This window comes from Saccopteryx bilineata, chromosome 4 (assembly GCF_036850765.1).
Source record: "Saccopteryx bilineata isolate mSacBil1 chromosome 4, mSacBil1_pri_phased_curated, whole genome shotgun sequence".
NCBI lineage: Eukaryota > Metazoa > Chordata > Mammalia > Chiroptera > Emballonuridae > Saccopteryx > Saccopteryx bilineata.
In genome coordinates, this window is record NC_089493.1 from 88,750,660 (window position 1) to 88,768,625 (window position 17,966).

Genomic DNA, 17,966 nt, shown 5'->3' on the forward strand with positions numbered 1-17,966 from the left:
TTTGCTCTCATGTCTTTCTTCATGAGTTCAGAATGGATTAAAAATGGATCCGTGGTTTAGGTTTTCTAGAGAACTGGCTTCTTTCCAAGCTCCTGAATAATAAAAAGATGGCCAATCTGTCCCCCTTTTTAGTCACATAATCAGTATAAAGCCCATGATACAAAGTTCATCAGGACCTGGGGTCATCTCAGATTCAGTCTTTGGTCCTGGGTCTGTGGTCATGGATCTCAGGCAGCCTGATCTACAGGCAAACTGGGCAACTACATGACACTTAGGAAAATCTCTTGAAAAGTGAAGGAAGAATGAGCTAGTCACAAATCAAGTCGTTGTGGATAAGAGTTAGAAAGCAGGTGCCTCGTCTGACTCCCCATCGCCCGCTCTGCACTGCTTTCCAGACTGCCTTGTTCATGTGCTGGCTCTGCAGCTCTGTGGGCGACAGACCGGCAGCAAGTCATTCAACCTGCTAAGCCTCGGTGTTCTCATCTGTAAAGTGGGGATAATAAGATAAATCTATAGAGCCCTAAGCCCAGGGCCTCAACAGTACTTAGAAAGTTCCTGATAAATATCAGCTATTATGCTTTAATGTCATTGTTTCCCCCTATCTGTCTAGCATGCAGAGTTACAAAATTACATGGGTGCTACTGCCTGAGGTAGAAAAATTGTAGATATGAAGAGATTATTATCTGGGGCCTCTCTGCCAGGTGGAGGGAGCTGATGGGATATATTCGGTTATCAAGCATTTGCCCCAGAAGAAAGTACCTTGTTCCCAGTCTTTCTTAGGTTCTCTCTGTTCTGTCTTAAGGTCTGAATTTAGCTTCTCTGCTGCTGCTTTACACAGCTGCCCCAGCTGTGCCCACTTAGCCCCCACGTCCCTTTCCCCCACCATTGCTTTCACGCCCTGACTTCTGTTGCCACACCTTTTCTCCTGTAATGTTGAGCTCTACCCTGTGAAGAGGGCGTCTGCCGTGTAGGGAGCACACTTCACTCTGTACTGAGTGTAACTGCTGTTTAAATCTGGGCGTCATCCTCTGGGACATCCACTCCCTCTCTTGCACCCTGACTGGCAGCTGGGCTGTGATTCACAGGGTGTGGGATCTTGTCCTTGTCCCCTGCCCTTCTCATGACTGTGATCGAGTCCCTTAGCTCCTCAGGTCTTCAGTTTTACCCCCACTAGAGTGCTGTCTCTCCTGTTGATAGCTTAGGTATGATGGGGAGCCCAAGCTCCTAGAAAAAAAGTCCCATGCTGATATGACCTTTTTTCCCTTCTGCATGTATCTTCCTAGTGTGACTGTGACTAGGAGGTTATTCATATGACCTGGGTTATTCAGAAGTCCTAATCCATGCTTCTTCTCATTTAGGCTTTAACCCCTGTTATTTACTTACTTCCCCATTCAAGTTAATAGAGAAGAAAGGAGAAGAGAAGTTTTCTGAAGGTGTCCTATCTCTGTTCACATCAGGCTGTAACACTTTATGATCATACCCCAAGAAAAAATTACTGTGGTGGTAGTTTTCTGGTTGGATAACCACCTTGCCCCCCTATCAAACTAGTTTTGGGAGTAGGGACGATGCGTGGCATAATATTGACTTCTATAGTCCATTGCCATTTCCATATCTATAAGCTCCCTGGGATTGGGACGGCTTCCTCTCCTTCTTTCTCATCCTCTCTTAGTGCCTAGCACAGACCTCTGTCCCAATGGGGACTCAAGGAATTGCCAACAAGCAATCCTTTTTGCACACTGGAATCAGATTTCCAAACATTCCTTACTTATAAAAATCTCTGTCCATAGAAAGGAGAGGGTTTCATCTATCAGATCACCTAGTGTACAAACGCGGGAAGCGCAGCAGCACTAGGAGGCTGTGTGAATGGAGCTGGTCTGCCTGAGCTGGCCGTCTGCCTTCCTGAGGGCCATGGCTACCAGTCTATCCTCAGTCCTCAGTGGCCCGGAGAAGAGAATCTCTGTGTAGACATCACCCTCTTCCTGCTGGAGTTGCATTCAAGTTTTCTTTATTTAGAAAACTTTAAACAGTGTCCTAAATGAGTTTGTCGTTTCTGAAAGCAACCAACTTAGCTTGGAGGGACTTGCTATCCACTTACCTCACTTATTTACATAGAACCTTTGTGGCTTAGATGACAGTGTACAGTATAAGAGCTCATGCTAGGAGGATCTACAATTGAAATGGTGCTGGTCTTCGTTTGAATGAAAATTCTACCAGAATCGGCTTTCAAATTTCCCCTCATAAAAACATTTCTGTCCTAGAAGTAACACTAGTGTGTTTTACAAGAGCTTCATCCCCTGACTTAGCCACCACCCTCAGAGCCCTTCCAGCCCTTCCAGCACTCTCATCTGCCTGCCTCCCACATTCTCCCAAATCCAGGATAATCACTGCTTTCCCAGCTCTGCTAACTTGTTGGTCCACAATTACGATTTATAAATAGTCCATGAAGAAGAACACCAAGCAGTTTAAATTTCTGCTTTGGTCTATTCTGCATGGCAGTTTTTTGTTGGCTTTGTTTTGTTTTGTTGTTTTGGGGGGATTTTTGTTTTTTTGTTTTTGTTTTTTACCATGATTCGAGCTTGGAAAGACAAGACGTATAGGAAAAAGTTTTCTACAGCTCCTGCTCAAAAATCTTGCCTTCCTGCCTAGGTGGGTGGGGCTTTGTAAACCGTGGGCAAGCAGAGTCAGTGTAAGCATTTAAAACTTCTCAGAATCATAGTATCAAAATGGGAAAAACCATTAGAGCTCTTATTTCCCTGAGGACTATGCTGAGACCTGGAAAAGTTAGGTGTTTGCGCCAAGTCATTCTTTAGGTTTCTTGTGCTCTTCTGTTTTGGGCGGTATTTAAAATTTCCCAGGGCCCAAAAGCAGTTTTACTTAAGGCATAGGTAAAAAATTTTACTTTTTTCTGATTGGTTTTACTTTTCCAACTTAAGAATAATCTTGATTGGATGATCTTCCCCCCCCCCCAAATTATTTTGAACCAAATTACTTCTGTTTCCCATACACAAAGGCAGCCATAATGTCCATGTGCCTCCTGTTTTGAGTTTATGTGCCAGGAGGAGAGACAAAGGAGGGTGTCCCATCTTTCTGACCAGAACTCAGAGCTGTTAAGGAAGCAAACATCTGGCTTCCTCGCCGCTTCCTGGGCAGTTCTGTGGGCTAAGGCAGGGCTCTCTCTCACCATTCTGCAGGTTTCGTTCCCATCTGCTCTCTGGGACTGTCTCAGATCGGCCGTATGAACCTTGGGATGGATGCCAGTACCTTCAAGTTTTATACCATGTGCGGCCTCCAAGAGGGCTTTGAGCCTTTTGCTGTCAACATGAACCGAGATGTTGCGATGTGGTTCAGCAAGCGCCTCCCAACATTTGTCAACGTGCCCAAGGATCATCCACATATAGAGGTAGTGTTACACGTTGTGGTGGCCCTGGCAGGGCAGGTGGGCCAAGGCACTAAGCTCCTGCTAATGCTCCTTCCTGTCACAGGGCAGCTGCTTACCTACGTCCATGCCTTGGCTGCACCTCCCTGCTGGCCCTTAGGACTAGAGCTACAGACATCTTAATTGGGGCAGCTCAGTGACATCTGACAAATGCCAGTCACCTTGCAGACACAGCCTTGCAGATCAGTCTCCAAGCCTTTGGGCCACTGTTTTCCCAGACATTCCAGCACTGCTATTGTGATAGCAATACAGTACTCCGAGACCGTAAATGTCATTTTTCTACATAGGTTCAGTACCTCTATTTAAGATGTCCTAGACACAATTCTTCTGTGCTCATAAACTGATGTCTTTTAGGCCCTGTTTAATTTCTGCAGAACCATTTCCAGCATTTTAAGCTGAGGTACAGTAATTGATCATGATGCTACCACATTGTAGGAGGAGCTGAGTAAAGCCAAACCTTGTAAGGAGCCTGATTTGGGTTCTGATTTCACATCTACTTGTCTCCGTTTTGCCCATGCCCACCGTGGTTCTTCTCCTGATGTGGGGGGTAGGGGTTGGGGACTGATGGAAATTCAGGCAGATCAGCTACACTGGAGTATTAGATTCAGCAGCTTGCTTCTCCCTGACTATCGCTTCCCTAACTCAGCATCCAGTCTAAATTTAACAGGCACCAGTACTTAATCCCACACTTTCCCTACCGTCTTACACAGTGGAGGGTTTTATTTCTCCCGATTCCTGCCCAGCCATTGCTTAGAAAGCTGATTCCCAAACTGACAGACTCTAGAGACCCTCCACGAAGGAACACTGACAAACTGCACGAAAATATGTGAGCACACTCATGCACCCCAGGATAAAAACTAGTCTCTACAATGCAGGAAGAAGTGCCTGGGTCATGAGGACATTATTATAAGCCCAATTTTACTTTCCCTTGTCCCCCAACGCCCCACACACATTTTTAAAAACCCAGTTTGGGTCTTCCTTCCTCCAACCCCTTCTGCTGCACTGCCTGCTCCCCGGTGTTGGGAATTTCCCGTATTGAGAGGGGCTCGGGCTCCTCCGCGCTCAGGCTGCAACTGTGGCAGAGACGGAGGATGCACTGCTGGGAGACAGGACCCTCCGAGGGAGCTGTGGTTTTTCTTCCTCAGGTTTGCGCTCTCCAGCACCCTGTCCTGGAGATATTTTCATGCTCACTGACAGTGGAAATTTCTGTGAGGATTTTCTATAGCCACTTGCCCCTTGACCTGAAAAGTCAGCCTGGGTGGACACTGCTGCATTTTCCAGATACTGCACCTCACCCCCGTCTTGCACCTGTTCACCCTTGGCCTTGCAGAAAACCCAGTGGGAGTGTTTTGTACATCTTTGATTTCTCCAGCCAGAGAAAGAGCTACTGGTTTCTATAGATCAAGGCCCAAGTAATGATGAAAATGATTTTTGGTCATCACTGGTGACAACCTTTATAGTTCACAGAAAGCTTTGACATATGCAATGTCAATGAGGGAAGGAGGGATGGGATCAAGGTCAGGCTCTTGGGTGTGTCAGGTAAAGCAGTGGTCCCCAACCCCCAGGCTGCAGACCAGTACCGGTCCATGGGCCATTTGGTACCGGTCCGCAGAGAAAGAATAAATAACTTACATTATTTCTGTTTTATTTATATTTAAGTCTGAATGCTGTTTTATTTTTTAAAAATGACCAGATTCCCTCTGTTATATCCATCTAAGACTCACGCTTGACGCTTGTCTCGGTCACATGATACATTTATCTGTCCCACCCTAAAGGCGGTCCGTGAAAATATTTTCTGACATTAAACCGGCCCATGGCCCAGAAAAGGTTGGGGACCGCTGAGATAAAGGACTCTTGGTGTCTCCAGGTGGTGAGGATTGATAGCACCATGGACAGCCCTCCGTGCCTCAAGGTGATGCACAAGACGTTTGGCACACAGAATAGCAATGCCAGCATGATCTACTGCCGTCTCAGCATGCCCGTCGAGTGCCACTCCTCCTTCAGCCACAGCCCCTGCCTGGACAGTGATGCCTTCCAAAAGAGGTGAGGGCGAGGCCTCCCGCTCTCAGAGGCGCTCTCTCTGTCTGCCGTGGGTCAGTTTTCCGTCTGTCTGTTTCTGACTCTATCTCAGCACCAATAGAACTCTATGGGTAGGGTTCTCTCTGCGTTCAGTCAGGTAAAAAAAGGAGAATTTGTGTGTCCATGCATACGCGTGCACACACGTGTGTGTGTGTGTGCGCACACACACGTGCAGTGCATAATTAGGGGACCAATCAGACTAAACAGGGTCACATCTAATGGAAGAGTTTCTGCTCTTCTTTTTTTTTTTTTAAATAATTTTATTTTTTTAATGGGGCGACATCAATAAATCAGGATACATATATTCAAAGATAACAAGTCCAGGTTATCTTGTCGTTCATTTATGTTGCATACCCACCACCCAAAGTCAGATTGTCCTCTGTCACCTTCTATCTAGTTTTCTTTGTGCCCCTCCCCCTCCCCCTTTCCCTCTCCCTTTTCCCCCTCCCCCCGTAACCACCACACTCTTATCAATGTCTCTTAGTTTCTGCTCTTCTTGAGCCCTCTGAGTCCCTGGCCTCCTCACAGCCTAAATTACTATGTTTTGGAGAAAAAGGACAAGGTGCAGTTGCTGTTGCCTTTGTGTGAAATTAGAAGCTTCTGGAAGTGAATACTGCTTTCTTTGCATAATTATGGCCAATGTCCAACCCAGAAGCTGTGTGACCCATGGGTAATGTGGCTTCTTCCTTCCTGATAAGTGATCTATCTGTTCCTTGCTCTCTTTCTTTCATTTCGTGTCTGTTCTTAACCGCTGATGTGTGTCTGCCTGTTTGGAGCTCTTCCTGCCCAGGTCTCCTCTAGGATTTCCCATCTACCAAGCCTTAAGCAAGCACAGCTCCTTGAGGGAACAGGGAAATGTATTTGGAGAGGTCCCTGCATACATTATTATAATCTTTCCAATGCCCCACCCCCTGTGCTGAAGGGCAAGGGTTGGAAGTCACAGCCCTGGCTGGTGGTATCCCGTTACAGTTGAACCTGTCCCAAGACCCATCGGGGTCACTCATGTGTAGGAACTAGTTACCTAAACTTGCTTCATCATTAAAGGTAGATCAATTGCCCTGTCAGAATTGTGGGATTCTCTCTGCAGCTGAGTAACTAAAACATGGATTATCTTCCCTCCAGGAAACAGATGCAAGAAATCCTCTCTCAAACAACAACAGTAAGTAAATGTGCTCAATTATGGTTTTAATTATTTGAGTCTTTGCTGTGCCTGGTAATATGCTCCTTACAGCAAAGATCTGTTTGGAGATCCTCTGTAATTGCCAATTACTCTGTCTTTTAATATCCATCTTGATGCTTCCAAAACACATCTACAGCATTTCTCAAGAGGGGGAGGAAAAGACAGTTACTCTGTGCAAAGCAGAGGGTCTACCTGGAGCATAATTGGGCATAATTGTGTACTTGTCCATTGGCCACCGGGGGCCCAGTCTGCCTTTCTAACTGAAATGAACATCAGTTGGAGGGTCTTAATTTAATCCTTTTGTTTGCTCTTTTCTGTATACTCTCCCGTCTCTATGAATCAAGTCTCCTATCTCTCTGAGCAGTGCCAGAAATAATGTTGAAAGCTATCAAAGGAGGAGCCAGGGAACCAGCCCAGAGAATGGAGGCTGATTTTGGTCTCTTTTCTATATCTAGACAGTAATCAGAAAGCCACATGTCCTCATTTCTTTCTTTTCCTCTCTCTCTCAGTCTTCTTTTAGCACCTGACAAAAACATGGTTTTTGGAAGAAATGCATGTCATCCCTTCTGTTGTTGTCCTACCATCCTGCACTCACAGGCTAACGGCCATCAGGGAGCGGATTCTTGCTGCCACAGTCACACACTTAGAATGTGCAGGGCACCGTGCTGGGCACCTTCCCGCTTAATTCCCACAGCAGCACCATGAGTGGAGGATATGATACACCCTAAGACACAGAAAGGACAAATAACTTGTTCGAAGTCACACAATTAATAGCTCCCAGTGTCAAAATTCAAGTCCAGTTTTGATTGGCTGACCATTTTATCTTCCAGTTAAAAAGATAACAGACAACAAATACAAGTAATTTAAGAGTAAATGTGCTCAGGTTCATAAAGAACATGATGATGCTGTCACTTACCTTAAAGCTTTAGTTATTATTATAGCACCGAGATACACTTCACAAGTTATGGCATCTGCCAAGAACTGCTGTAATTCTCCACTGTCGATGATCCTGATGACCCCAGAAAGCATGTCTGGCCACTCTTGGGGCTTTCTTTTGCAGCATCTTTTCCAAGATTTTCAAAAACAGTATCTTGGGCTTCCCTGTAGAAAGTATAGCAGGAGTTCTCTGAGCCTGGGCTGTTCCCTCTCTCAGGGCAAAGACAGACGGTGTCCAGGAAAAGGTTCAAGTTCTGTGCTGGCCGTTCTGAGTGGCTGCCACTATCTTCTGAGCATAAGGTAGTAGACGAAATGCTTGATTCTGGAGATGCTAACGCAGAACAGAAAACAGAAAAATGAGGAAGTCAGGCTCTCTAGTCAGCCCTCCTTCCACGACTAGAGTCCAGCACCACATACCTTCAGAAATAAGTGTGCTTTTTTGGAAAAAAAAAAAAAAAAAAGGGCCAAGTGGGCTGCAGCGTCATGCCTGCTCTGCAGCGCGCCCCCTGACGGGCCACTCACCGGTCTGTGGTCTCTCTCCAGCAGTGCTACTACACAATCCGCATCTTCGCTGGGCAGGACCCCTCCTGCGTCTGGGTCGGATGGGTGACTCCAGACTATCACTTATACAGTGAGAAGTTCGACCTGAGTAAAAACTGTACAGTGACTGTTACTCTGGGGGACGAAAGAGGCCGGGTCCATGAAAGGTAAGGGGTTCCTCACTCCCTCCCCCCAGCAGTCTTCTTCCCTCTAACCCCACACCCCAAAAGAAGGATACATCTACCCTCTATTAAAAGGGAAAACAAAGCGCAAGCTTAAAATCCTTAAGTAAATGGGTGAAGTGGGTACTGTGGCAGGAAAGTTGTGGGTCATTTCCTCATGTATATAAAACACGGCCCAGGGATGGGAGGTGATACACGTGGACAGTGGGGAGGTCTGGGCCCTATTTCAGACTCTTCTCCATGATTTCTGGGCAAGCCCCAATTTCTACAACATCAGAACAACAAGTCATAGAAAAACCCCTGGGTGCTTGAGAGAAGCCCCTTCAGAAGAAACACAATGAAGTACCACAGTACACAGCAACTCATCAACTCAGAACTCCTCATCCCAAGACTTTGTCGTGGCTGGAAGCTCAGAACAGAAAGGAGACGTCGCAAATCGTGAATAATAACCACTGAGTGGAAATTAGGGATCTTTAAGGAAAACACACGTCAGGCACACCCACACCCTCCCACTAGTCCACTGGCACTGCCACCAAAGGAACAGTCCTTGGCCAGGTATGGCCCAGAGGTGACCCAGGAGACCACGTCTTGCTTCCACCTGAGACTGAGTGGAGTCTTTCCCCATGCAGACATGTGGAGAGGTATAAGTTGTTTTATAAGCTGACCTTTATCCCTATAGAGTCAGGAGTGTTTTTGCAGTCAGTGCTCTTTAGAGGCTACTGGCTCATCAAAGACCCATGGTCAGGAGCCAGACACCATGGCTGTGTCAGGAGGACCTATGTGGGCAGGTGGTTAAGAGCATAGCCTATGAAAGCAGACTGCCTGTATTTTAAACTGGGTTCCAGTACTCACTGTGGGTGTGACCTTGGACCAGCCACTAACCTTCCTGGGTTCCATGTCCTCATCTATGAAATTAGAATAATTGTTCCAATCTTATAGAGTACTGTGGGGCTTCAATGAGATAATACATAGAAAAATGCCTAGAACAGCACCATAGCCCATGCACTCAATAAACATGAACTGCTATTATTACTGTGAGTGAATGTCTATCATATTTTGAGACATAGAGTAGATGCTATAAGCAACATCTGGTTCAAGTTGGAAAGAAAAATATGCAAAAGTAGTTGACAATCCAGACATTCCTCTTCAACCAGAAAATCAAAAGGCACACGTGGTCATCCCAGTTGGGTTTATCGCCCCAGTGTGCTGGCAGTGCCTTGTTGGACATGATTTCTCTGAGTCTCAATGACAGCATGTATTCTGAGAATTACCTGACACATTAGCACCTAGAATAAGACCCAGAATACAGTAGGTGCTCAGTAATTCTTCTTTGTCTCGCATAAAAAGAAATAAACACAGGCTCAATTTCCAGATATTTTCAGGTATTTCAAATTTGGGCCCTTTAAAATATGACCAAAACATGGCCTGGTCATAATACTAATTGAATTATGTAGTGGTCAGCAATGTGCTTAGTACTCTAATCCTTCAAAAGCAGGAGTAACACGGCTGCCGTTTAACCTTTATGGGAACCTGGAAATGGCTATAACTCTCTGGAAGGAGCAGCGTACACTGGCCCTGCCTGAAGGTCTTCCTACTGAGGAACCAGCCTGAGTCTCCAAGTGTGTTGGTCGATTCTTGACCTTAACACCAGGCTAGGACTCTGAACAGAGATTAATGTTCCTGCCTCATAGACCAAATGTCTGTATGCGTCTGCTACTGAGTTCACCCCACCCTTGTGCCTCCGTTACCCCATCTCGAGGGTGAGGATACTACCGTCCCCATGCTCTGGTTCGGAAAGGTGGGCTGACATGGAGCCAGGAAACTGTTCCCCAGACACTGTGCTCCATGGACTGAAGTAGCCTGATAGATTGCCACATCCCTAAACTTTGTGGTTTGTGTCTGAGGACCCAGGGTTGAAGCTGAATGAATTTATGTAAGAATAGTTATTGGAGGCAGACTGGGAAGCCTGGGATGGCTCATACCTGAGTCCTGATTGCAAACTGCCCCAGGCCCTACTCTGTGTCTTTCATCTTTTGGGCTCCTAGTGTGAAACGCAGCAACTGCTACATGATCTGGGGTGGGGACATTGTGGCCACTTCCCAACGAACAAGTCGCAGCAACGTGGACCTGGAGATCGGCTGCCTCCTGGATCTGGCAATGGGCATGTTGTCCTTCTCGGCCAATGGAAGAGAACTTGGTACCTGTTACCAGGTAGGATTGGCTTCTGGGACGAAGATAGCAGTGTCCCCCCATCTTAGGTCTCTGCTTCTCATTCTAGTCTGTACTCAACATCCCCATCACAGTGTGTGCAGGTGATTAGCCTACATGGCTCACTAGCCATCTTGGAAAACAAAAAAGAGCTGTGGCTTCATTTTGTCCAGAGACAGGGAGCTGGGGGGTAGGGGTGAATATCATATTAATTGGTTGATCAGATATGCTGGCCATCTTTCTAGAAAATAAGAAAGATTTCCCATAGAGATGGGCTCTAGAAGGTTAATCATTTATTCCATAAACATTTCTTATACAACTTTAATGTTATCTGTGCCATACAAAATGTAAAGTTTAAGGTGAACAGGGATACTCTTTAAGAAACTTTTATGATCAAATATAAATACATACAAACTGATTGATTTGCCAGGGAGTATATACCCTTTGCAAAAGGTTAGTTTCATTTCCTATACCTTCCTTATAGAATCCATATATATATAATAGTGTTTTCCTATTACAGTGACTGGGAACTCTGATAGAACAACTGAGGAAAACCATCAGTTGTACACATATAGGTTTGTACACATTAATCAGTTGTACACATTAAGCACAAGAAGACTGTAGTCAATTATATTGTAATAACTATGTATGGTGCCAGTTGGGTACTGGAAACATCAGAGGAAATACTTTGTAAAGTATATGACTGTCTACCCACTGTGCTGTACACCTGAAACTAATACAAAATAATATTGAACGTAAACTGTAATTGAAAAATGTAATTTTAAAAATGGACAAAAGAGGCCCTGGCTGGTTGGCTCAGTGGTAGAGCGTCGGCCCGGCATGCGGAAGTCCCGGGTTTGATTCCCGGCCAGGGCACACAGGAGAGGCGCCCATCTGCTTCTCCACCCCTCCCCCTCTCCTTCCTCTCTGTTTCTCTCTTCCCCTCCCGCAGCCGAGGCTCCATTGGAGCAAAAAGATGGCCCAGGCGCTGGAGATGACTCGTTGCCCTCTGCCTCAGGCGCTAGAGTGGCTCTGGTCGTGACAGAGCGACACCCTGGATGGGCAGAGCATCGCCCCCTGGTGGGCATGCCGGGTGGATCCCAGTCAGGCACATGCGGGAGTCTGTCTGACTGCCTCCCTGTTTCCAGCTTCAGAAAAATACAAAAAAAAAAAAAATGGACAAAAGATATAGACAAAAATAAAATTACAAAAAATGAGGGGACATAAGCCCAAGAAACCTGATTTCTTTTAAGCAGGATTTCATCCCTGTGGCCATGAAAGCTTGGAAATGACACATATTATATCCTCCTTTTGAAGTTTTGCAATGAACATTGACTTCGAGAAATACTTTAGAAAGAAACCTGTCTAACCAAGCATTTCTCACACTATTAAACCAAGAAGGACATTTTTGGTTTTTTTACTTTAACAGTTAGCAAGTCTCTAAATCTAGACTTCTACAGAGCATGCCTAGAAAGAGCTAACATAGGAGTTCATTTCTATATTAAACCTTCTTGACATCCCAAGGGCAGAATGGAGTCTCATGTGTGCGTGGGGAGTGGAGAGCCACACAAGGAAATGTTTATTATGGAGAAACCTCGATTTTGAAGCAAAAAAAAAAAAAAAATTTTTTTTTTCCTGGAGAGAGGGAGGATAACTGAGTTGAAAGAATGGCACAAGAAGCTTTATGGAGATAGGGAAGCATAGGGCATGTTGAGGAACAAGGGACAGACTAGGATGGGGCTTTATGGTTAGTGGTTGAGAAGTTCATTTAGACAGGAAGGAGGTATTGATAAGAAATAAGGACCTCCTGAAGGTTGCTGACATAAGGACACAGACATGCCGTGTTTAAGGAAGCTTAGCAAGCAACAGCTGATAAAAAGATCCTATTGCTACTTAAATGGCTAAAACCCTAGGTGGGGAATCAGCCCCAGGTTATAGCATCTGGGCCGCAAGCCTCTTGGAGCGGTTTTCCTGGCTGTGTTTGGAGAGATGCGTCTGGAGAGCAGAGGTAGATTAGCTTCCCCAAATCTGAAATGTTTGGTGATTGAGAACAGATGGGCTGGTCGCCTTTGGGGGCCTGGAGACAGGCTGCTGCACGGAGGCAGTTGCCTCCTCCCTGGTACCTCCTGCAGCATGCGACACCGTGCACCCCCTTCTGTTGCTGAAGAAAAGTGGAATCATAAACACCACGCAGCAGGCTTGGTCCAGCAGCTGGGGCCCAACCAGCCGTTCCCAGAAGGATGGCTTTGCGAAACCAGGCTTTATTCTATACTTTCTCATGATTCCATCCCCCCAGCCCCCACCCCCTGGTTCTTTGAGAAAAATGCTCCATCCTTCAAAATCCATTAGCTTTTTCCCATTAACTTTTGAAATGAGTTTGACTGAAGGGTTTCCCCTGGGCTGCAGAGAGCTCTAAAGCTTCTAATAACCTTTAAGGCTTAGTTGGGCTTTGGACATCCCTAAATTAATAAGTAACCCATGGCGGCCCTGGCCAGTTGGCTCAGTGGTAGAGTGTCGGCCTGGCGTGCAGAAGGCCCGGGTTCGATTCCCGGCCAGGGCACACAGGAGAAGCGCTCATCTGCTTCTCCACCCCTCCCCCTCTCCTTCCTCTCTGTCTCTCTCTTCCCCTCCGACAGCCAAGGCTCCATTGGAGCAAAGATGGCCCGGGCACTGGGGATGGCTCCTTGGCCTCTGCCCCAGGCCTCTGCCCACTAGAGTGGCTCTGGTTGCAATAGAGTGACGCCCCGGAGGGGCAGAGCATCGCCCCTGGTGGGCATGCTGGGTGGATCCCAGTCGGGCACATGCGGGAGTCTGTCCGACTGTCTCTCCCCATTTCCAGCTTCAGAAAAATACAAAAAAAAAAAAAAAAATAGTAACCCATGGCATTTGAAGCAACAGTGACTAGCCTTCCTCAAGGAAGAGACCATGATGTTGAGAAGATGTTATAACAAAGTGAAGGACACTGGCCATGTTTAATCCCATCTGTCACAGCAGTTCCTGGGTGACATTGGGCTACACACTTGTCGTCTCTGAGCTGTGTCTTGGCACCTACCCCGCCCTCTCAATGTCTGCCTCTCCTTCACTCGTATAAATCCTGATCTCTCTCTCGGTGGTCCCCGTCCTGCCTCCTGCCCAGAGGGACGTTTCTGTGAATGGGGAGAGACCCAAGGCTCCTCCATGCAGGCAGGGGCTCTGGGGAGGCTCACACCCAGCCAGCCCTCTTTGTGTGCAGACGAGACACTAGCGTATCCCCCTGGCGGGTGATAATTGTTATTCTGCAGCTGTAGCCATTTTCATTTTTCAATTATCTCAAGAGGAACAGGGTAGCAATATTTATTCACTGCCTTTCTATTCAGAAAGAACCAGTCACCAAAATAAAGAGAGAAGGATTCTCTCAAATAGTATTTTTAGAGCTCCCCATGAAAGACCACTAGGCAATTTGAAAACTGTTTTCTGTCCCACTGGATGTCATCATAGGAGAGATGAGAAATAAAATGTATGTTCAAAAGATACTACCTGTTGGCTATTGACACACCGGCCAGACTGCTCTGAGGACAGAGCAGAGCTTTTCGTTCAGGGCAGTTCTTATGTCCTGACCTTCACATCTGATTAGAAATAGAATGTCTGTTGTTGCAAGGACAAAATAGATCAGCCAGTGATAAAAGATACCTTAAACACAAAGGAGGTCGTGTCAGTGGTGCTCCACAGCAGACCCGAAACTGGGCGCACTGTTACGTTCTACTGAAATGTAAGTTCCCCATCCAGAGTCTAAGCTCCTGGAGGGTGGAGGCCCTCTCTCATGTTTCCTGCCGCGTCCCCTGTACATGAAACAGGACCGGGCACCTAGTGAGCGCCTCTAAGTATTTGTTGTCAGACTGCCCGCCTCAGCTGGAAAGCCACTGCGTTAGTTGATTAATTGCACAGAATTAGCGTCTTTATTTTTATATAATTATTTCTAATTTATTGATTGATTTTTAAGAGAGAGGAGAGAGAGAGGAAAGGAGCGGGAAGCATCAACTCATAGTAGTTGCCTCTTGTATGTGCTTTGACTGGGCAAGGGTTTCAAACTGGCAACCTCAGCATTCCAGGTCTACACTTTATCCACTGCACTACCACAGGCCAGGCAAATTAGCAGCTTTCAACAGAACACATTTATTATTTCGCAGTTCTGTAGGTTTGATCAGGTTCCCTATGCAGATTCTCATAAGGCCAGAATCCAGGGGTCAGCTGGGCTAAGCTGCCTCTATCTGGAAGTTCTGGGAGGAAGCCATGCCAAGCTCATTCGTGTTGTTGGCGGGGTCCAGTTGCGGGTGTAGGCTAGGGTTCTGAGGTCGCCGTTTCCTTGCTGGCCATCAGTTGGAGCCACTCACTGCTTCCAAGGTGTCCCGTTGCTGCTTATGTGGCCTCTTCTGTCTTCAAAGCCCTAAGGGCATGTCGGGTTCTTGTCACGTTTCTAATCTCTCTGACTTTCCCTTCTGCCTCCAGCAGGTAAAAACACCTGGGTGTGAAAGGATAATCTCTCCATCTCTAGGTTAACTCTAATACTTTTGTGATGGTGTATGTATGTCACATCCTGCCGTGTGACATACTATCACAAAAGTAACCCCGGGGTCATTGAGATTCAGCTAGGATTCTGCTTTACCACACCCCCCAGTTGCCATGCTTATCCTTGTGTACGTCCATCATGAGCCCACACTTGTGTTATAGTCTTGTTTCAGTAATTGAAGAGAAATGTCCATTGTTCTTCGTTGTGAGAGCGTACTCTGCAGAGTAGAAATCAATCTATCCCTGGGCATTCTAAAGGCTTTCAGAGCACCTCTTCCACGCGAGGAGGTGTGAGGAGGGCCCAGGCATGTGACTGGGTGGTTTGCAAAGTTTTTTGCTTGCAAGTGACCTCAAAACACACCACCCTCTTCAGCCTGTAGCTCTGTGTACTTCCTGGTAGACAGTGCTCAGCATAGGGAACCGTTAGCTGAATGCATCTCTCTGTTCCAGAGAGCACAGAATCATGGGCTTATTGCTGGTCCAGGTGATATTTTCTCAAGTTGCTCTGCTTGCTTCAGGTGGCCCTAACTTGAGGATCGTACATACATTGTTCTGGATGGGTATTTGAGAAATCTAGGGCCAGTCCAGGATGAGTCTTGCTTTATGGCCTAGGTCATACCAGCCTCAGACCAGAATTTCCTATTCAGGTCTCACCACTGTAAACTCAGTGGCACAAAGCAGGTGTATGATAGACACTAAATAATTATTTGTTGAATGTCCCTAACAAAGCTTTTTTCAGACATAGATAGCAAGGTAGCTCTAGCAGTCCTGTCCTGACATTTTGGTTTTACAGGCCTTAATCCCCTCGTATTTCCTGGGGGTACCTGAATCAGTGGATATAAAGCAAATATTTATACATGAACTATGAGCCCTCTGCAGTAGACTGGAATCACCGTGTATTGGGCACAAAGTCAAGATTTAACCAGTCCAGTCTGTTTCATCATATGCAAATGTAGCACTAGAGCACGCAATCTTTTAAGTCATAGCTGTAAAAATATATTCTTATAAATCTTATGTCTAAATGTATTGAGGACATTCATTATGTAAAGGGACCAAACTCCCTGACATAAAGAAAACTCACTGTATTCACTTTCTATTACCACATAACAAATTACTTTAAACTTTGTGACTTCAAACAGCAAACATTTTTTGTCTCCCAGGTTCCGTGGGGGGGGAGTCAGAGCCCAGCTTAGCGAGGTCCTCTGCTCAAGATCTCTCACAATGCTACATTCTTTTCTGGAGCTCAGTTCTTTTACAAGCTCATGTGGTGGTTGACAGAACTCAGTTTCTTGCATTTGTAGAACTGAGGCTCCATTTAGCGATGGCCGTAACCAGGGGCCAGCCATTCTCAGTGTCTTGTCATGGGGCCCCCTCACAACACGGCAGTTTGATTCTTTCTCTCCATCTGCTGAGATGAATTCTGCTGGCAGGTAACAGTCCTTTCACTTTTGCTGGAAACAACACACAGGTCCCAATGGGGGGGATTGTACAAGAGGATGGCTTGCTGGGGGGCACCTCAGGGTATGTCCACAGCACCCACCATTCTTTAATTTGGTTGGTTGGACAAGTTGCAAGAATTTCTTTAGTGTTTGAATTTTTTTAAAGGCAAAGGACTTCAGTTGGTGGACTTGGAGTCCCATTCTTTCCTTTATGGTCTGATCAAAATTCCGGCATCAAAGTGAGCAAATGTTAAGTGGAACCTCATGTCATAAATAAATCCACATGCTTCATCTAAGATGTGGAAGCTAAAAGATGGTCAGTGAATTCACACGACTTAGAACTACAGTCAGAGAGAGAGGGGGGTGGAGAGGTTTGGAGAGAGGACACAGGCCCTGGAGGCAGCCCCTTCCGCTTACTCCAAGGAAGTGCCTCACAGCCCTGCCTGTGAGGCAGCAGTTCTTAAGTGAGGGGTGCTTTCCTTGTCAAGGGACATTTGGCAATCTCTGAAGACATTTCTGGTTATCGTGACTGTGGTGGGGTTGGGGACACTACCGACATCCAGTAGGTAGAGGCCGAGGATGCTGAAAATATCCTACAATGCACAGGACAGCCCCGACCTAAGGACTCTCCCAGCCCAAAATATCAGTAGTCCCAAGGTGTAGAAAGTGCTGGAAGAGCCCCCTGGGCTTGCCTGACCAATGTTCCTTCACCTTCAGAAATTACCCTACAGCCCTCAATTAACACCTCCTCTGGGCAGGTGGCTCTGTGCTCTATGAAGAGCCAGAACATCACATTGTTCAGTGACCAAGAACAGGTGTTGTCTCTGGTGGCAACGTGACCTACCTGTGACCATCTTCCCCTGGGCACTGGAGAAAGCTGTTGGCTTCATTTGCCCAAGAGAGAAAATGAAAGGATGTGATATTATTTGGTCCAAGAAGGGGGGGGGGCGTTTAAGGTGAGGAGTAGAGGCAACAATTACCAATAGGTGCCAGGCCTCTAAAGGTTTCTGAGCAGTGCAGAATGACCCATCAGCAAACTCTCTCCACTGAAGTTAGAGTATGGGAAGTGATGAAAACTCCAGTGACTTAGCCCTCTGAGTTTACCATTCAGATAAACCTCTCTATTTGCTTTGGTTTTCAGGTGGAGCCCAATACCAGAGTGTTTCCCGCAGTCTTCTTGCAGCCTACAAGCACTTCCTTGTTTCAGTTTGAACTGGGCAAGCTGAAGGTACCTCTCTGTCCCCTCATCTAATGTCTAAGACAAGAGAAGGCACCTTGACCATTGCGCCTCTGAAAATATGGGTCTGTCACCTCTCACTTCTCGTATGCCCTTCTCATTTTCTCCTCCTTCCCTTCTATTGCGTGCTGAAAGAATTAATGCTTATATTATGCAAGGTCTTAATTCATGCTGGTAAAGCCCT

At 46.3% G+C, this 17,966-nt stretch overlaps 1 protein-coding gene across 1 annotated transcript in view; it reads left to right on the plus strand.

The window, feature by feature from the left end:
* Positions 1-17,966, plus strand: part of RYR3 (ryanodine receptor 3) — a 626,037-nt gene that overhangs the window by 396,289 nt on the left and 211,782 nt on the right. The window contains exons 28-33 of the mRNA XM_066277226.1: positions 3,192-3,400; positions 5,304-5,479; positions 6,638-6,674; positions 8,175-8,338; positions 10,399-10,564; positions 17,687-17,773. Of these exons, the coding sequence (XP_066133323.1) occupies positions 3,192-3,400; positions 5,304-5,479; positions 6,638-6,674; positions 8,175-8,338; positions 10,399-10,564; positions 17,687-17,773 (839 nt within the window). The remainder of the gene's footprint in view (positions 1-3,191; positions 3,401-5,303; positions 5,480-6,637; positions 6,675-8,174; positions 8,339-10,398; positions 10,565-17,686; positions 17,774-17,966) is intronic.